The sequence below is a fragment of the Nerophis lumbriciformis genome, linkage group LG12, assembly GCF_033978685.3.
Source record: "Nerophis lumbriciformis linkage group LG12, RoL_Nlum_v2.1, whole genome shotgun sequence".
Taxonomy (NCBI): Eukaryota; Metazoa; Chordata; class Actinopteri; order Syngnathiformes; family Syngnathidae; genus Nerophis; species Nerophis lumbriciformis.
Genome location: NC_084559.2, coordinates 6,128,019 through 6,149,632, shown reverse-complemented (window position 1 = coordinate 6,149,632; position 21,614 = coordinate 6,128,019). Strand labels below are relative to the sequence as shown.

At 40.0% G+C, this 21,614-nt stretch overlaps 1 protein-coding gene across 3 annotated transcripts; it reads left to right on the top strand.

Annotated features, from left to right (window-relative positions):
• Positions 1 to 1,247: 1,247 nt before the first annotated feature.
• Positions 1,248 to 21,194, top strand: LOC133595445 (anaphase-promoting complex subunit 7). Of its 3 annotated transcripts, XM_072914265.1 has the most exons (12): positions 1,248 to 1,439; positions 6,027 to 6,213; positions 6,585 to 6,704; positions 8,107 to 8,218; positions 10,749 to 10,902; positions 12,919 to 13,061; positions 14,569 to 14,686; positions 16,237 to 16,433; positions 16,506 to 16,730; positions 16,802 to 16,952; positions 20,599 to 20,784; positions 20,825 to 21,194. In XM_072914265.1, the coding sequence occupies exons 1-12, from the start codon at positions 1,273 to 1,275 to the stop codon at positions 20,826 to 20,828; spliced, it is 1,764 nt and encodes a 587-aa protein (XP_072770366.1). In that variant the 5' UTR covers positions 1,248 to 1,272; the 3' UTR covers positions 20,829 to 21,194. The 3 variants fall into 3 exon arrangements, with proteins under 3 accessions (XP_072770366.1, XP_072770365.1, XP_072770367.1); XM_072914264.1 differs by having other exon boundaries at positions 20,599 to 21,194; XM_072914266.1 differs by lacking the exon at positions 1,248 to 1,439 and adding an exon at positions 1,766 to 1,831 and having other exon boundaries at positions 20,599 to 21,194.
• Positions 21,195 to 21,614: the final 420 nt, after the last annotated feature.

The window sequence follows — 21,614 nt, the reverse complement described above, 5'->3', positions numbered from 1 at the left end:
CTGATGATGCAATTGTTGATGACTGAAGTGCTGATATCAACCAAACCCTCCTCATCCCACCCCCCGGATTGTAAATAATGTAAATAATTCAATGTATATACTCTGATGATTAACTTGTGTGATGAGTGTATTATGATGATAGTATATATTTGTACCATGAATTGATTTATGTGGACCCCGACTTAAACAAGTTGAAAAACTTATTCGGGTGTTACCATTTAGTGGTCAATTGTATGGAATATGTACTGTACTGGGCAGAGGGGTTAGTGCATCTGCCTCACAATACGAAGGTCCTGAGTAGTCTTGGGTTCAATCCCGGGCTCGGGATCTTTCTGTGTGGAGTTTGCATGTCCTCCCCCTGACTGCGTGGGTTCCCTCCGGGTACTCCGGCTTCCTCCCACTTCCAAAGACATGCACCTGGGGATAAGTTGATTGGCAACACTAAATTGGCCCTAGTGTGTGAATGTGAGTGTGAATGTTGTCTGTCTATCTGTGTTGGCCCTGCGATGAGGTGGCGACTTGTCCAGGGTGTACCCCGCCTTCCGCCCGATTGTAGCTGAGATAGGCTCCAGCGCCCCCCGCGACCCCAAAGGGAATAAGCGGTAGAAAATGGATGGATGGATGTACTGTACTGTACTGTGCAATCTACCAATAAAAGTTTCAATCAATGATTCAAAACAAACACACACACACACTCACACACACACACACACGCACACACACACACACGCACGCACACACACACACACGCGCGCGCACACAATTTTCATTCTCCACTAATCACGCCCACATATGGTGCATTCACAGACGTTGAGGCAAAACATGAACTTTCAAGACTTCAGTCCTGTGTAGGCACTTTTTCAAAATCATTGACGTAAAAAAGAATAAACACAGGTGTGAAGTGAGCATTATTATCCAGAACAAAGTCTGTCTTTGTCTGTTGTAATTTTAATCTCATTAAACATCTCTTTCTATATTTGGAGGTTTTTCAAAAAGTAAGGCGGTACATACTGTCTTCCCCTGGTAACCAGCTACCTATATGAAAAAAAAAATCCTTTAATAATTGCATTAGTTTTAGGAGAGCGTAACTAGTAGCTATAACAAATTGCCTTTAAAGGTAGTTTGTCCAAGATTGTTCGGGAATTACTGAGAACCAAATGGAGGTTTAATATTTCCAAGTACACGTAAAGGCAACATGTACTATCAAGCGGAAGAGAGGTCCTCGGGCGCCATTTTTAATACGAAAAGTTAGCTAGCTAGCATTAGCTGTGTATGAAGCTGAAACTTTTGAATACCAACACCAACCCGAATAAGGTCTTAATCTTCTATCAACCGAAAATGAACATGGTGGATCATGTACGGGATATGGCCGCGGCGGGTCTCCACTCCAATGTACGGATATTGAGCAGCTTGTTGCTGACGATGAGTAATAACAACCCGTAAGTAAGACATGGGATCCGTCTATTTCCCGGAAGTGTTCCCACAACACCGTTATGCATCTAATGTTTGCCTGCTGGGATCCGTCTAATTCCTGGAAGTGTCCCTCCTTACACCGTTATGCATCTGATGTTTGCATAAACAATGTTCATCTCTGACAACCTCGGTGAAATATTAACAAACATCACACACGAATAACGACTCGTTAACGTTGGTTTCGTTTGAAAGGGAACCGTATAGCTCTGTGATATAGTCATGTACGTTTGTGTTACAGCTGCATTATCATCATTATTCAAATGTGATGCGGGTTTCAAATAGAAGCTCAAATAAGTAGCAATGGCGTGTATTTCCATCTAATAAAGATAGGCTCCAGCCACCCCAAAAGGGACAAGCGGTAGGAAATGGATGGATGGAATTGCATTCATTGTGTGAATGCTCCAAAGCATCTGTCATTGAAGAGATATTTGGAGTGTTGGAAAGACCCATAGCAGAGTACGAGGAGGAACTTTCTAGAACAAAATGCTCCAAAGCATTCACACTTATGGTTTTCTACACCAAAATTTATCTATTTATTAAACTTCTTCAGCTTCTTCTTCTCCAGATTTTGGCGTCGCTCTACACTGCAAAAACTGAAATCTAAGTAAGATTAAATATCTCAAATAAGGGTGATCTTTGCTTATTTTCGGTCTGATAAAACAATTCTTGTCACAAAGCAGATTTTATGTTAGAGTGTTTTACTTGTTTTAAGGGTTTTGGTCCTAAATGATCTCAGTAAGATATTACAGCTTGTAGCTGAGATTTGATGACCTATATTGAGTAAAACATGCTTGAAACGGTGGAAGAGGGGTTATTGCATCTGCCTCACAATACGAAGGTCCTGAGTAGTCTTGGGTTCAATCCCGGGCTCGGGATCTTTCTGTGTGGAGTTTGCATGTTCTCCCCGTGACTGCGTGGGTTCCCTCCGGGTACTCAGGCTTCCTCCCACCTCCAAAGACATGCACCTGGGGATAAGTTGATTGGCAACACTAAATTGGCCCTAGTGTGTGGATGTGAGTGTGAATGTTGTCTGTCTATCTGTGTTGGCCCTGCGATGAGGTGGCGACTTGTCCAGGGTGTACACCGCCTTCCGCCCGATTGTAGCTGAGATAGGCTCCAGCGCCCCCCGCGACCCCAAATCAAATCAAATCAAATCAAGGGAATAAGCGGTAGAAAATGGATGGATGGATGGATGCTTGAAACTAGAATATCAACTGATGCAAAGCTGTGTCATCAACACTCACAAGTAGGGATGTCCGATAATGGCTTTTTGCCGATATTCCGATATTGTCCAACTCTTTCATTACCGATACCGATATCAACCAATACCGATATCAACCGATATATACAGTCGTGGAATTAACACATTATTATGGCTAATTTGGACAACCAGGTATGGTGAAGATAAGGTACTTTAAAAAAAAATTAATAATATAAAATAAGATGAATAAATTAAAAACATTTTCTTGAATAAAAAAGAAAGTAAAACAATATAAAAACAGTTACATAGAAACTAGTAATTAATGAAAATGAGTAAAATTAACTGTTAAAGGTTAGTACTATTAGTGGACCAGCAGCACGCACAATCATGTGTGCTTACGGATTGTATCCCTTGCAGACTGTATTGATATATATTGATATATAATGTAGGAACCAGAATATTAATAACAGAAAGAAACAACCCTTTTGTGTGAATGAGTGTAAATGGGGGAGGGAGGTTGTTTGGGTTGGTGCACTAATTGTAAGTGTATCTTGTGTTTTTTATGTTGATTTAATTAAAAAAAAACAAAAAAACTTACCGTAAATAAAAAAAAAACCCGATACCGATAATTTCCGATATTACATTTTAACGCATTTGTCGGTCGATAATATCGGCTATCTCTACTCACAAGTATAAAACTACTTTTTCGACAGGAGACATTAAACCCCCCTCCTCCCTCCGTGGGAGGGAGGCGAGTTGGGTGCCCGAAACCCCCCGCTGGGAAGCAGATGCCGGTTCACGGTTCCGAAAGGCGAGCGGCATTACCTCCCTGCTTGGCACTCAGCATCAAGGGTTGGATTTGGGGGTTAAATCACCAAAAATGATTCCCGGGCGCGGCCACCGCTGCTGCCCACTACTCCCCTCACCTCCTAGGGAGTGATCAAGGGTGATGGGTAAAATGCAGAGAATAATTTTGCCACACCTAGTGTGTGTGTGACAATCATTTAAAGTAATAATTTTTTACTTCAGGCATGAAATAAAAAATCATGACTTTGACACAATTGTGTCTCATAGTTAAAACAGATGACAGCCAAATGGACTTTGCGGTTTTATTTTCAATGAAAACATAGAAAGTACGTACTCATATAGTAGTACAGTTGTTATTAGTGAGAATATACTTATTTTAAGGTATTTTTGGGTTCATTGAGGTTAGCTAATTTTACTTGTTTCGGAAAATCTTGACAAGCCAAATTTTCTTGTTCTACTGGCAGATCATTTTGCTTGGTTCAAGTAAAATACCCCTCATTTTTGTATTTTTTTTCTTGTTTTTTGAACACTGACTTTTTGCAGTGTACCTTCCACATTTTTCGTCTTGATTCAAACCGTTCCAACTTCAAACTGGTCAGCCTATTAGGGAATCGCGGTCTTTCCCTTGACAAATTCCAAAGATTCCCAGATTTCGGGTTATTTTTCCCATTCAAAATGAATTGAGACATTTTTTCAAACTTCCACCATTTCCACAATTTTCAACCTATTCAAACTATTCCACCTTCAACATATTCCACCATTCTGGAAACTCAAACTTCCCCTTTCCCAAGTTCCAAAAAATTCCAGGATTTTCCAGAATTCCTGCTTTTCCAAAGCCCTATTTCCACCCTTTTTTCTGGCGACTACTCCTTCCACATTTTTTCAACGCATTTCAACCGTTCCACCGTCAAAACATTCCTGTTAATCAGTACAAAAAACAAAGGGTTTTTTTAACTGGAAAAATTTCCGGTTTTCCCGAATTTCCAGGAATTCCATAATACCATTTCTCAATTCAACATGTTACTACTTCAACATTTCTCCACCGATTTGAACAATTTCAACACCGACCATTTCAATTCTTTCATACTATTCCATTTTTTTACCATCCATCCATCAATTTTCTACCACTTATTCCCTTCGGGATCGCGGGGGGTGTTGGAGCCTATTTCAGCTACCGGTACAATCGGGCGGAAGGCGGGGTACACCCTGGACAAGTCGCCACCTCATCGCAGGGCCAACACAGATATACAGACAACATTCACACTCACATTCACACGCTAGGGCCAATTTAGTGTTGCCAATCAACCTATCCCCAGGTGCATGTCTTTGGAAGTGGGAGGAAGCCGGAGTACCCGGAGGGAAACCACGCAGTCACGGGGAGGACATGCAAACTCCACACAGAAAGATCCCGAGCGCAGGACTTTTCCCAAAATTCCCAATTTTTTCAAAAATTCTTATTGGTATCAATGGGACATTTTTCAAAGTTTCACAAGTTCCATATTTTTCATCTGATTCAAACTGTTCCAACTTCAAAATATTCAGCCTGTTTAGGAATTGTATGGTCTACTTCAACAATTCTATAAAAGAATTCCCGGATTTCCCCAAATTTATTTTTATTTTCCCCAGTCAAAATTAATTGGCCATTTTTCAAACTTCCACAGTTCCCACATTCTTCAACCCATTCAAACCATTCCACCTGTAACACATTCCACCATTCTGGAAATTCAAACTACCCTTTTTCCAATTAAAAAAAAATTCCGGATTTTCCCGAAGTTCCCTAATACCATTTACTACGTCACATTTCTTGACCGATTTAAACAATTCTAACACCAACCAATTCAGCTCATTCAGGACATTCATGCTCCTAATCATTTTCAAAAAATCCCGCTTTTCCCAAAATTCCCAAATTTCCAGGAAGTTCCAATTGAAATGAACGGGACATTTTTCCAAGTTGCACAATTCCCACATTTTTCCACCTATTCAAACCATTCCAACATCAAAACATTCCACTCATCCTGGACATTCAAGCTAACACTTTCCCAAGTTCCAAACCAAATTCCAGTTTTCCTGGAAATTCAAACTCTTCAACATTCAAACCATTTCAGCATTTTAACGATTTCAACATTTAAACAATTTCTACATTCGTCCTACGTTCCATTAGCATTTCAGTTCAGCGTCAGCTCTTCAACATTCAAACCATTCCAACATTCAAACTTTTCTTACATTCATACTACATTCTGTCAGCATTTCACTTCAACTTCAGCATTGGAGCGTTCACACGCAATTCCTTCAGGAATTGCCTCTTCTAGTTGTGTGTGTTGTTGATTTTTACTGTATAACCTGCTGTTACAATAAGCTGCACTACAGTTCAGTTCTCATTTTTATGACCTCTAAATATGTAATTTAATGTGTGTTGGGTTTTTCTGTACATGTATTGTTTATATTATTATCATACTTCTGTCTGTTAAGCTAGTGACTTTTATATGAAATAAAGATGTTGGAATCTCCCTCATTACTTTACTGTTTACCTGTGTTTTGACTCTAGAGAGCTGTTCTCACCAGCCCAAAAGTACCAACTTTTGGTTTACCATGCTGATGCCATCTTCCACGATAAAGAGTACCGTAATGCTGCCTGTAAATACAGTATGGCACTTCAACAGAAGAAAGTGCTTAGCAAAACATCCAAAGTTCGCACATCTGCTGGTGGAGCTGCAGCTAACCTTCAAGCACAGGTATTGTCACATTTTAGACCACAACATTTGCAAGGATAGTATATCCTTACCAATGTTTTAATGCTTTTTATGTGGTAGGTGTTTGTGTTGCTTGTCTAAGATTATACTTTTCCCTGTATATTTAATGTATGGCCTGATCTTGCTGGCTGAAAAACAAATGTACTTTTGGGTACTAATAAAGTAACCTAACCTAACCTCATATAAATAGGTGTGGGACCCTCTCTTCATGTAGTGTTAACTTAAAGACACGTTGGGAATCACTTCTGGTAGAACACAATTATCTGTCATTTCTGATCATGCGCATGAGAAATTAATCTTTTGGTAGTGTGTCAAGTTTCAAGGCCAATGAAACATTTGCTTTTTTTCCCCAGAGTTTACCTTCAGAGATCGAAGTAAAGTACAAGATAGCTGAATGTTATACTATCTTGAAATTGGACAAAGATGCCATTGCAGTGCTTGATGGGATCCCGTCCCGGCAGAGGACTCCAAAGGTAGGCTTGTTATAAAGTAGTTGCTAGTATGTTGACAGCCCTCCCTCAGACTGGCTTCGTCAAGTCCATATAAGGAGTTGTCGAAATAAACCATACTTGCCAACCCTCCCGGATTTTCCGGGAGACTCCCGAAATTCAGCGCCTCTCCCGAAAACCTCCTGGGACAAATTTTCTCCCGAAAATCTCCCGATATTCAGGCGGACTCATGTCCTCCACAATATAAAAAAGCGTACCTGCCCAATCACGTTATAACTATAGAATGATGGAGGGCGAGTTCTTGGTTTCTTATGTGGGTTTATTGTTAGGCAGTTTCATTAACGTCCTCCCAGCGTGGCAACAACACACAACAACAGCAGTCACTTTTTTGTATACCGTAAAGCAGTTCGTCTGCCGTAAACAGCAATGTTGTGACACTCTTAAACAGGACAATACTGCCATCTAGTGCATTTGATGAAAGCACTTTTGTGCGTGCCACACAGCAATGCATCATCAGAGAGGGTGTTCAGCATGGTTCGAAAAATAGTGACAGAGAATAGAACAAGAATGGACAATTCAACCCTTAACTCAACAATGAGTAGATGAGTGTTATGTGTGTGTGTATATGTGTAAATAAATGAACACTGAAATTCAAGTATTTATTTTATATATATATATATATAATAAAATAATAGAATATATATATATATATATATATATATATATATATATATATATATATATATATATATATATATAGCTAGAATTCACTGAACGTCAAGTATTTCTTATATATATATATATATATATATGAAATACTTCCATCCATCCATTTTCTACCGCTTATTCCCTTTGGGGTCGCGGGGGGCGCTGGAGCCTATCTCAGCTACAATAGGGCGGAAGGCGGGGTACACCCTGGACAAGTCGCCATCTCATCGCAGTATATGAAATACTTGACTTGGTGAATTCTAGCTGTAAATATACTCCTCCCCATTTAGCCACGCCCCCAACCACGCCCCCCCCCCCCCCCCCCCCCCCCCCCCCCACACACACACACACACACACACACACACACACACACACACACACACACACACACGCCTCCCGAAATCGGAGGTCTCAAGGTTGGCAAGTATGAAATAAACAGTTACCGGTAATAAACAGTAGACTTAATCAAAACCAAATACAGATACATATCTGACCTAGTAAATTTGGCAAGTATTGGACCGATACCAATCCTAGGTATTGCATCAGACTATCCCAAGTACAGATGGGGTACTTAAGCAACTTTCACACCCATATTGAACTGAACTGAAAAAAAAAATGCTCTTATGTGACAATATTTGCAAATATTTTAAATGTTCTACTATCTCCTAATAGTTGTATATATGTTATAGTTTTTCTTTATATATTGTTTTTACCTTAGATCAACATGATGTTGGCAAACCTATATAGAAAAGCTGGCCAGGAGCGCTCCGCAGTGACAAGCTACAAAGAAGTCCTCCGACAGTGCCCCCTCGCCATGGATGCAATCATTGGTATGCACGGCCACAACACACAATCTCACACAGTGCTGTACGCTTAGCTTTTTCACTAATAGCACCGGTGCTACTAAATGAAAAAAATTAGCAGCACATAATTTTTTTTGTAGCACAGAAACATTTTCGTAGCATTCTGAAATGTCTTAAATATCACAATTTCATTATTAACTAGAGGTGGGAATCTTTGGCCACCTAACGATTCGACTATGATTCAGGAGCTACGATTCATTATTGATGCATCTTTATTTAGTGTATATTGATGCAGTTTTACATTTCTTTTCGTTTCACTAAATAAGCGTTTATCACTTTCAACTTTTAAAAACAGTGCATTTGTAATAAGAAATTCCCATCATATTTATTAAATTCATAGAAATGTTTGCAAAACTGGAACATAAGTGCCCTATTATATAGGAGCTGGTCGGATCTCTCAGTGAGTTGGCGCGCTGCAGTCAGCTAATTTTAAAAACTGTCTGAATTACTTTATTTACAATAAATAAATTGACCTTCGACGTTTACTAAACGATTTTATAATCGTCCATGTCCGAATTGCGATGCATCTAAAAATCGATTATTTCCCCCACCTCTATTATTAACACTCAAACAATGTACACATGTGCCCTCAGGCATATAAACACAATGCCATCATCATAAGTCTTCCTGCAACACTCAATTAGATACAGAGAACATCCCTAAACTGTGCTGGCACTGTCGCTAACACAAGTGTAGGGCGGGCGATATGGATCAAAACTCATATCTCGATATGGTTTAAGCCCACAAACTAACCCATGAATGGAAATATTCATTGACGTTACTAAATATCTCCACCATGCCTTGTTTTTCAATTTTCGGGACTAATGGGGATCCCAAATACACAGAAACAGGTACCAACAAGTAAGAAAATTAGGTTTTGCATAATAAGATCCTAACTTAAGAGGTGATTTGAGATAAGAAAAAAAAAGCCTTGAAAATAATAAAAGAAAAGTGTAACATAATCTCCAATCTTCTTTAAAAAACATTTAGATATGCTCAATTCTTCAGCTAACAAACACACAATAGAACAAAGTTACAGCTCATGTTATTCTATTGTGTTTTATGTTCCAAGATTGCACCAAGTAAAATTCCTAATTTTTGAACCCGTTCTCAAACAATGGCAATAACAACTATTCTGATTCTGATTCTGATTCAAAACGTGAAAAAAGTGCCCTTGTTTAAGGAGGACATGTTTAAATGTCAGCAGCAACATGAAAATAATTGACCTTTAACGATGGTGTTTTTATAGGTAAAGTTTATACACACAAATATGTTAGCCAGAAACACCAACCTGCCAGCTGCTTCATGATGCTGTGTGACAGGCTTTGTTCTGAATATTACTTTTAAAAAGTCATTAATAATAGTTACTTGTTACTTTAACAAAAATGTGATTAAATTACTAACACAATTACTCTTTAATAAATGTAATTAATTACTAGTGAAATTCATTTGTTACTTAAAAAATAAACTTCAAATATCTGGCATAATGCAGTTGAGATAAGTTTCATATATATATATGACAGCATCAGCGAGTCCACTCAGTAGTCTTGCTTGAACTGTTTTTGTTTGGCTTAGCAAGCTAGTAGCAACAGCTCTTTTGAATCTTAAATAGTAATATTAGTAAATAGATTCCATTGCACCGGTCGCCCAGGGAGCGGGGGTCCCCACATCTGCGGTCCCCTCCAAGGTTTGTCATTGTATCCCATTGGGTGGAGTTTTTTCTTGCCCTGATGTGGGATCTGAGCCGAGGATGTCGTTGTGGCTTGTGCAGCCCTTTCAGACAATTGTGATTAAGGGCTATGTAAATAAAGTTCGATTGATTGATGACTGAGATTGAATGTACTTCCATAGCTGTATATTCTTGTCAACAAACGGGGTATTGTTTGGATGGCAAGTTTGTCACTTCAATTGATTTGTTGTTCAATATTCCCTTTAAACCTCGTATTTACTAGCGTGCAGTGCAGTTTGTGTCAAGTGGTGGTGGAGAAAAATGTTGTCTTTTAATTACTAAGATCTAGTTTCACCTGTGTTGGATTGTGTGTGTGAGCTATGAGGAGCAGCCGCACTCCTTTCTGTGCATGGCGCAGGAGGGGGGATACACACAGCTCTCAGCGCGAGTGATCAGTCACTTGGTTATGGTTTAAATTGATTTCAAACATGCTGTACAGATGGGCGAAAATTTTACTCAAGTTTTATCAGATTTGGATGAATTTATTTTAGGAGCAAAATGCAATGAAAGGGTTGAAATTACTTCACACATATGTGCGACAGATTTTTATTTTTTTTTTAAAGTCGCATGATCTATTTTTAGGCGCATTTGTAAGTAAATGTGTCGTACCGTACAGCACTGTAACTTTCTTGTCTCCCTCACCTCCCCTGTTCATATCTGCCTGTGAGCTTTGTAGCGTGTGCTGACACGATCATCAAAAAGTTTCATCCTCCCTTCGTCTCCTCGTAAAAACACGTTTGTCAGTTATCTGTTCTTGCCTTCCCATAGGACTTTTGTCTCTATCAGTCAAAGGAGCTGAAGTGGCGTCCATGACCATGGATGTCATGCAGAGTGTCCCCAACCTGGACTGGCTCTCTGTTTGGATAAAGGCGTATGCCTTCATACATGCCGGTGATAATCAAAGAGCCATCAACACCATTTGGTAGGCAAACTGTGCTCTATTGGAAACAATTATAGAAATTAGGAATGTCACGGTATGAACATTTCTTATCACGGTTATGGTGACCAAAATGATCACGGTTATCATTATTGTTGCTGTATAAAAGGTACTTACACTGAAATATTTTAACCAAGTTTTATTTAAAAAAATCACAAACGACACATTCAAAATGATTTCCTTTGTAGAAGAAACATTATTGTAGATGTGAACACTGTGTTTCATGTATCTCAAGTAGAAATTGAATGTGCATATGAAAGCAACACAACCATTATAAACAAAATAGGGCAGAATTAAAATGATAACAGATAAATAAAAACAAATGTTCAGAATTATGCAAGATAGCACCTTATGGACACAAGAGATGAACAAAAACGTGACATGTAAGAATTTAGCAAAATGGCACCTGATGGCCATAAGACGTAGCTGCACTTTTTGTCCATGCAGATAAAAATAGTGAGATCTAGTCTTACATAGGGCTGCATGATTATGGCCAAAGTAGTAATCACGATTATTTTTATCAATATTGAAATTACGATTATTAATCAGAATTCATTATTTTAGGTAAAACAGTGTTGTGGTGGGGTGTGAACGCGACCCCATCATTTAATTTGTAATGTCTAATAAAAAGGCTATAGATAAACGTTATCCATACATTTAAAGACAAATATTTGTTTGCCTTTATCTCTATTTTAACATTTTGATAGAGAAGTGTTTTTTCAAGTTATTTTACTTTTCTAGTTTGTTTTTTTAAGTTGCAAGTGATAAATCAATATTTAGTCAAATGAAAACTGTAAAACTGCATCAATATACATAAATTAAAGATGCATCAATAATCGATTTTTAATCGAATCTTAGCTCCTGAATCGTAATCGAATCCAAGGGGGCCCACCTCAAATTATTTTACCACCTGGCTACCAGACACCTTCTCCACCGATAAATAGCACCCTTGGTAAGTTGGAAATTGTATTACTGTATTTATTGGCAGGCTTAAATAAATCATATAAATATCAATAATTGTCGGCCATACTGCCCAGGCTTAGCTTCTTTTACATCGAAAACGCATTTATGTCGAGCAACTCATCAAGTCCTGGGGCACCATGACCTTTTTATTACTAAAAAGTCTCTGCTTATATTGACGTCGACATACAAGGTTGATGGCTTTTGTCAACATAAAATTTGAGAACTAAAGGGGTAGTAATCAATGAAAAATCAGGCCGTTTATGTCTACATGTGTTGTAGTATAGGTAAATTCATTATCATCACTAAACTGTGTGAAACGACAACAGCAACATAACTATTGTTCTGTTTAGTTACACTGCATTAAAACATGCACACAGTGGCCCACTGTTCAGTGGAAGGCAAGCTTCAAAATAAAAGCCTGCCGTATTAACCTGCATTGTACCAAATCAACTAAAAAATGCATTAAAAAAACTAGAAAAGCACTCCAAGAGCACAGACCATCGCCATGTCCTACCTCCCAATAGAAAAAAGTCCTGAATCCAGACGATGATCTGTCCCAAAACAAAAAACTAATTATATTTTTAGACATATAGCCACCCGAAAACGATTAACACATGTATGAGAGTTTTATTGTCATTGTAGTCAAAACATACAACAGAATTACTGCAGCAACTTCGTTAGATAAGAGTATAACATAATAGAAAAATAGTAATTTAAATAAAGATATACACAAATCGAGAAAAACTATGTCAACAAAGTGAGGTAGGTTTAATAATCCTTTTCGCCTATTCTCCCTGCATGTCTCTGGCCAAAGTCACAAGTAAATGTGCAAGCCATTGCTACATTTGGTTTCTGTTTCAAATGTGTTGCCAACCGCTCATGTTGATGTCAGTCAGCCAGTCTGAGAGGCGTCGACAGGTTCCACCGTAGTTAGAATCATCAACAAGCAAATCAAAGTGTAAAAAAATAAGATGATATTGTGATGCTGATGTGCACACAGTTGCTTTACTATTTTTATCTCCCACCATCTTGTCTCAGTTCTCTGGAGAAGAAGTCTTTGTTGCGGGACAACGTGGACCTCCTGGTGAGTCTGGCAGATGTCTACTTCAGGGCAGGTGACACTAAGAACGCCATCCTGAAATTTGAACAAGCCCAGATGCTGGACCCGTATCTCATCAAAGGTACTCCTGGACACAATTCATTCATCGTTTTCTCTCAAATAGTAGCCTCCTCCACGCTAAGGCCGAGCCCAGTTACAGGTGAAATTGACCACCGCAGCTCTAAAAAAGTCACATAGTTCACAGAACACATTAGGACATACAAATTACAGTCATAAACAGATTGTTTACAATAATTAAATATAACGGAAAAAAGAACAATTCCTTACTTTTATCCTTGTGGTTGTTTTGCTTAGTGAAAGTGACGTTATAAAGGAAGGTGAGACTGCCTTATTGGAAGGAGGATGTATTAATAGAGAGAATACAATACTGCTTAGTTATCATTTTTTATTTTAAAGGAGCAGATTATTTCACATGATCAAAGATACCAGCTTCATCCTTGCACAAGGCAACTGGTTTAAATCCTCAATCTCCTCAGGTTGTTTGGCAAGAACAATGAGTCAAAGTCAGCTTCACTCTTTTCACTCTTTGTTAATGATGATGTTTATGATGAGCAGAATATTTATGGTTTCTATAAAACAGATAAATGATGTGCATTGTATTTATATAGCACTTTTCTCTAGTGACTGAAAGCGCTTTACATATTGAGACCCATTATCTAAGTTACATTTTTAAACCAGTGTGGGTGGTACTGGGAGCAGGTGGGTGAAGTGTCTTGCCCAAGGACACAACGGCAGTGACTCGGATGGCGGAAGCGGGGATGGAACCTGGAACCCTCAAGTTGCTGACGGCCGCTTTAACAACCGAGCTTCACCGTCCCATATAAATACAATAAGTAATCAAATAAACATTGCAAAGCTTAAGCAATTTATCTAAATGCGCATATATATATATATATATATATATATATATATATATATATATATATATATATATATATATATATATATATATATATATATATACACACACAGGGTTTCCCGCAGCGCTTTGTTGTTAAGGCGGCCGCCTTAACAACAAAGAGCCACCACCTAAACTAAAGTCTTAAAAGCTGCTCCACTTAGTTCTGCCTCTGCCTCTGTCAGTAGGTCCCTGCAGCACCCAGCATTGTCCCACCCACAGAACCATCTGATTGGTTACACACAGAGTGGTAACAGCCAATCAGCAGTGCGTATTCAGAGCGCATGCAACAGCCAATCAGCAGTGCGTATTCAGAGCGCATGGAGTCAGTGCTCCTGTGGTGGGGTTAGCAGAAAGATGTTTTGCAGGTGAGCATAAGGCAGCGGATTCTCCCCAAATTATAATAAACACTTCCCAGTCAACTACTAGTAACATCACTATGAGCCCGTTGACGTTCTAGAAACATAAGCGGCAACAATTTACTTTTGCGCATCTTTTAAGTGTGCATGACTAGCCCTCTGTGTAGTAAACACTCTAGCTGTGTTTATAAGGGATTATGAAATGATTTCATAGCAAGTGGTACAGCGAGCTCATATTGTCATTACATTCAGATCCAGAATATGTGAAGATAAAGGACAATAATTAATAAAAGTGCTGTTGTGTATGACAGGAATGGATGTCTATGGCTACCTGTTGGCCCGAGAAGGACACCTTGAAGATGTCGAGGTGCTGGGAGGACGACTGTTCAACATCTCGGACCAGCATGCAGAACCTTGGGTGATTTCAGGGTGAGGATGTGAGCACGCAGACAGCTTTTAAACTGAGAATGAATACTTTTACTTTTTGTTTACTCTAAAAAATGTTTGTGCCACATTTCCTTTCTGCTCTTTGATAGATGAAAGTTTTATATGAAGGTGTGGACATAAAACTGTGCATACGGAAAGTATTCACAGCGCTTAAATTTTTTCCACATTTTGTTATGTTGCAGCCGTATTCCAAAATGGAACAAATTAATTTTTGACCTCAAAATTTAACACACAGTACCCCATAATTACAATGTGAAATGTTTTTTTAATTGTTGTTATTTTTTACAAATTTTGCCAATTTAAAAAAAATAAAAAAACAAAAAAATCACATGTACACAAATATTCACAGCCTTTGCTCAATACTTTGTTGATGCACCTTTGGCAGAAATTACAGCCTCAAGTCCTTTTGAATACGATGCCACAAGCTTGGCACAATTATATTTGGGTAGTTTCTACCATTCCTCTTTGCAGCACCTCTTAAGCTCCATCAGGTTGGATGTGAAGCGTCGATTCACAACCATTTTCTAATTTCTACAGAGATGTTTACCGTATTTTTCGGAGTATGAGTCGCACCGGAGTATAAGTCGCACCTGCCGAAAAATGCATAATAAAAAAGGAAAAAAACATATATAAGTCGCACTGGAGTATAAGTCGCATTTTTGGGGGAAATTTATTTGATAAAACCCAACACCAAGAATAGACATATGAAAGGCAATTTAAAATAAATAAAGAATAGTGAACAACAGGCTGAATAAGTGTACAATATATATGACGCATAAATAACCAACTGAGAACGTGCCTGGTATGTTAACGTAACATATTATGGTAAGTCATTCAAATAACTATAACATATAGAACATGCTATACGTTTACCAAACAATCTGTCACTCCTAATCGCTAAATCCCATGAAATCTTATACGTCTAGTCTCTTACGTGAATGAGCTAAATAATATTATTTGATATTTTACGGTAATGTGTTAATGATTTCACACATAAGTCGCTCCTGAGTATAAGTCGCACCCCCGGTCAAACTATGAAAAAAACTGCGACTTATAGTCCGAAAAATACGGTAATCGGATTCAAGTCTGTAATAAACGTGGGCTACTCAAGGACATTTACAGAGTTGTCCTGAAACCATCCATTAGCCGATTTGAAACATTCCAACACCAACCATTTCAACTCATTCAGACCATTCAAGTTTTTTACCATTTTCCCAACAATTCCCGCTTTTCCCGAAATTCCCAAATTTTTGGGAAATTCCCATTCAAATCCATGGGACATTTTTCAATGTTCCACAACTCCCACATTTGTCATCTAATTCAAACTGTTCCAACTTCAAAATATTCAGCCTGTTTGGGAATTGTGTGCTCTACTTCAACAATTCTAAAATAAATTCCCGGATTTCAGGTCAACTTCAGCATTGGAGCATTCACTTGCGATTCTTTCAGAAATTGCCTCATCTAGTTGTACATATTATGCAATTTAATGGACACTCGTAGATTAATATTTACGTTTATGTTTGTGTTGTCAGTTGTCACAGCTTTTACAGCAAGCGCTACTCCAGAGCGCTCTACCTTGGAGCTAAGGCTATTCAGTTGAACAGCAACAGTGTGCAGGCTCTCCTCCTGAAGGGGGCGGCGTTGAGAAACATGGGCCGTGTCCAGGAAGCCATCATCCATTTCCGCGAGGCCATGCGCCTGGCACCATGCAGACTTGACTGCTATGAAGGCAACGTTGGCATCACGGACTTCATCGCCCCTTAAAAGTTCCAAGCAAATATTAACAGCTGTGTCATTCCAGGTCTGATAGACTGCTACCTGGCGTCCAATGGTGTCCGAGAGGCTATGGGGATGGCCAATAACCTCTATAAGACGTTGGGGGCCAACGCACAGACTCTGACCATCCTTGCCACCGTGTGCCTGGAGGACCCTGTGACCCAGGAGAAAGCTAAAACCTTACTGGACAAAGCTTTGGCTCAGAGACCCGACTACACCAAGGCTGTGGTGAAAAAAGCCGAACTCCTCAGTATGTGTGGCACTCAACTATACACCCATATGACACACTGTGGTAGTGACCAACATCCTCCTATGGTGCAGGTCGAGAACAGAAGCACGAAGAAGGGATCGCTCTGCTTCGGAAGGCCCTGGCCAATCAGAGTGACTGTGTGCTGCACAGGATGCTGGGAGACTTCCTGGTGGCCGTTAACGATTACCAGGAGGCCATGGATCAGTACAGCATTGCACTTAGGTAACCAAAGAGAACCTGTTTTTTTATGCGTACATTAGGGTGGTCAAACTTGTTCCAATAACTGTCACATACCGAATAGTTAAACCATCTAACCATTTTGATACATTTTACACATTAAAGTCCTGTGGGGAGTGCTCAGAGAGTATGGGGTATCGGACTGTCTGATTGTGGCGGTCCGCTCCCTGTATGATCAGTGTCAGAGCTTGGTCTGCATTGCCGGTAGTAAGTCAGACCCGTTTCCAGTGAGGAAAGGCTGCCCTTTGTCACCGATTCTGTTCATAACTTTTATGGACAGAATTTCTAGGCGCAGTCAAGGCGTTGAGGGTATCTGGTTTGGATTAGGTCTCTGCTATTTGCGGATGATGTGGTCCTGATGGCTTCATCTGGCCAGGATCTGCAGCTCTCACTGGATCGGTTCGCAGCCCAGTGTGAAGCGACTGGGATGAGAATCGGCACCTCCAAGTCCGAGTCCATGGTTCTCGCCCGGAAAAGGGTGGAGTGCCATCTCCGGGTTGGGGAGGAGACCCTGCCCCAAGTGGAGGAGTTCACGTATCTCACAGTCTTGTTCACGAGTGAGGGAAGAGTGGATCGTGGGATCGACAGGTGGATCGGTGCGGCGTCTTCAGTAATGCGGACGCTGTATCGATCCGTTGTGGTGAAGAAGGAGCTGAGCCGGAAGGCAAAGCTCTCAATTTACCGGTCGATCTACGTTCCCATCCTCACCTATGGTCATGAGCTTTGGGTTATAACCGAAAGGACAAGATCACGGGTACGAGCGACCGAAATGAATTTCCGAGACAGGGTGAGAAGCTCTGCCATCCGGGAGGAGCTCAAAGTAAAGCCGCTGCTCCTCCACATGGAGAGGAACCAGATGTGGTTCGGGCATCTGGTCAGGATGCCACCCGAACGCCTCCCTCGGGAGGTGTTTAGGGCACGTCCGACCGGCCACGGGCAAGACCCAGGACACGTTGGGAAGACTATGTCTCCCGGCTGGCCTGGGAACGCCTCGGGATCCCCCGGGAAGAGCTGGATGAAGTGGCTGGGGAGTGGGAAGTCTGGGCTACTCTGCTCGACCTCGGATAAGCCGAAGAAGATGGATGGATGGATGGAAGATGACAGCCATCGTCTTTTTTGACTAAGTAACCGTGACACATGTGCAAACAAACAAAAGTGGGCCACAAACCGAAAAGCAAAACAAATATATTAAGAATTACAAATTAACTCTGTTCTATCGCTTCTTTTTGTGTTATCTTTAAATGTCGCAAGACTAAACTGCTTGTGAGAAAGGGGGCAGCTGATCCTTGAGACATGTTAGTCTACAAAAGTATTCAATAAGACCAGAAAAAGTCGCTAGATTTGTTGTTTTGCTGAATTTACAAAACTGAAATACAAAAGAATGCCACTGTAAGTTATCACATTAATATTGCTTACACAGACACTTGCATTACCATGAATTGATTAACGTGGACCCCGACTTAAAGAAGTTGAAAAACTATTTCGGGTGTTACCATTTAGTGGTCAATTGTACGGAATATGTACTGTACTGTGCAATCTACTAATAAAAGTTTAAATCAATCAATCAATTGCAAACATGTTAGCATATTCGCTAATGTTAACGACGCTAGCTTGATTACATTACGATAGCGTGTACAAATATGCATGAAAACACTACTACAGACATCTCACATGGAATGGTTTAGTATGAGTTGTTTTAGTTATACTGTAAAACTCGCAAACTTTGCTTGGAGTGATGAAGAATGGTTTTAAGCAGAAACGCTATGGACAAATACACTTCCAATTGAGGGCACGGAACAGGAAGTACATTTTCCACCTGCAATGAGCAAACTGGTCCAAAAGATGGCGCCATAGCAGACAATGACACACCATCTCAGTGTCTCTTTGTTTTACGAAAAGTATTTGTTGAATACAAAACATTATGATCGGTAGCAGAGAAAAATCCATAAATGAACTGAAGTGATTTATGAGCCGGCAGGGTCAAAGCATGGGGGAAAATACGCTAAGTACTTTTTGAGCAAATTCATCAATACCGTAATAATACATATTAATTGAATACATCCTTAAGTGCAAGACAGCCCTAATATTTGATGATATGCAGCGTATGTATGATGTCTCCCTCAGCTGTTATCAGACATTTAGAACTAGAGATGTCCGATAATGGCTTTTTTGCCGATATTCCGATATTGTCCAACTCTTAATTAACGATTCCGATATCAACCGATACCGATATATACAGTCGTGGAATTAACACATAATTATGCTTAATTTTGTTGTGATGCCCCGCTGGATGCATTAAACAATGTAACAAGCTTTTCCAAAATAAATCAACTCAAGTTATGGAGAAAAAAAATGCCAACACTTCACTGCCATATTTATTATTGAAGTCACAAAGTGCATTATTTTTTTAATATGCTTTAAAACAGCAGCTTGGAATTTGGGACATACTCTCTCTGAGAGAGCATGAGGAGGTTGAGGTGGGCGGGTTTGGGGAGGGGCAGGGGGTGTACCGTATTTTTTGGAGTATAAGTCGCTCCGGAGTATAAGTCGCACCTGCCGAAAATGCATAATAAAGACGGAAAAAAACATATATAAGTCGCACTGGAGTATAAGTCGCATTTTTGGGGGAAATTTGTTAGATAAAACCCAACAGCAAGAATAGACATTTGAAAGGCAATTTAAAATAAATAAAGAATAGTGAACAACCGGCTGAATAAGTGTACGTTATATGAGGCATAAATAACCAACTGAGAAGGTGCCTGGTATGTTAACGTAACATATTATGGTAAGAGTCATTCAAATAACTATAACATATAGAACATGCTATACGTTTACCAAACAATCTGTCACTCCTAATCGCTAAATCCCATGAAATCTTATACGTCTAGTCTCTTACGTGAATGAGCTAAATAAAATTATTTGATATTTTACGGTAATGTGTTAATAATTTCACACATAAGTCGCTCCTGAGTATAAGTCGCACACCCGGCCAAACTATGAAAAAAACTGTGACTTATAGTCCGGAAAATACGGTATATTGTAGCGTCCCGGAAGAGTTAGTGCTGCAAGGGGTTCTGGGTATTTGTTCTGTTGTGTTTATGTTGTGTTACGGTGCGGATGTTCTCCCGAAATGTGTTTGTCATTCTTGTTTGGTGTGGGTTCACAGTGTGGCGCATATTTGTAACAGTGTTAAAGTTGTTTATACGGCCACCCTCAGTGTGACCTGTATGGCTGTTGACCAAGTATGAATTGCATTTACTTGTGTGTGTGTGAAAAGCCGTAGATATTATATGACTGGGCCGGCACGCAAAGGCAGTGGCTTTAAGGCACGCCCCCAATATTGTTGTCTGGGTGGAAATCGGGAGAATGGTTGCCCTGGGAGATTTTCGGGAGGGTCACTGAAATTCGGGTGTCTCCCGGGAAAATCGACAAGTATGACTGGGAGACGCAACTGCTCCGTACTTCTCCCTACGTCCGTGTACCACTCCGTACAGCGCCGTTTTAAAAAGTCATACATTTTATTTTTTGAAACCGATACCGATAATTTCCGATATTACATTTTAAAGCATTTATCGTACCGATAATATCGGACATCTCTATTTAGAAGTAATATTTTATCTTTTATTCTTAGTCTGGACCCCAATGATCAGAAGTCGCTGGAAGGCATGCAGAAGATGGAGAAGGAAGAGAGTCCCACGGACGCCACGGTGGAGCTGGACGGCGATGACATGGAGGGCAGCGGAGAAGACGGCGACCTGGAGGGCAGCGACAGCGAGGCCGCCCAGTGGGCCGACCAGGAACAGTGGTTTGGTATGCAGTGACCCGGGTCGTCTCGGGGCGACCCGGGTCGTCTTGAGGTGAGCCGGGTCGTCTCGGGGTGACCGGGGTCATCTTGAAGTGACAGACTGCAAAGCTTGGTTCCTTCTTGAGCGGGTTCACCTCAGCTTATTTCATTTGGAAATAGAACATCGGTATAAATCTTGTTTGCCCACAAATGAACTCTGAAGCGTTGCTGTGTGAAAGTGAAGGGAACATTGAGCCTATTTATAAACATATTTAACACCCGTTATACATTCTTAATAATCCACATTGTGTTGTCCAGCCAATATTCGACCGCTCTTGATCTCGGTGTTGTCTGTAAAGCGAGTAAATGTCACCTTGGATTGCATAAATGTAAATATTTTTCAAAATGTCCAATTAAAGTCAAATGTTAATGTGTGCAAAGTCCCCACAAAGACAAGTGAAGCATTCATGAAACCTAATTTTATTTACCTGAATCCAAAGTTCATGTGACAAATAGAAGCCTTCTGCTTTACATCTGCTCCATTTTATGGTGCAAAAAATGGTTTGAAATAGCTCATAAAAGCATTTCCTTAGGAAAGATCAACTGTTGAAGCATATCTAACACTCTAGTCGTTACATTGTCTATTACACAAGGCAGCAGATTTAGCAGACATGCACCAACACAACTACTAAGATGTTCAGGTAAATTGAGGCATTTAAGCTTACTCTTGGCTCTTCATGCTCAAGGATGGAAGGACCAATGAGAACATTTATTCATTCAAAAATCAACGAGCTCGGTCTTTACTGACACGCAGACCTCGTACAGTAAGTGTGCTGGCCCAAAACATTCATGCACACACACAA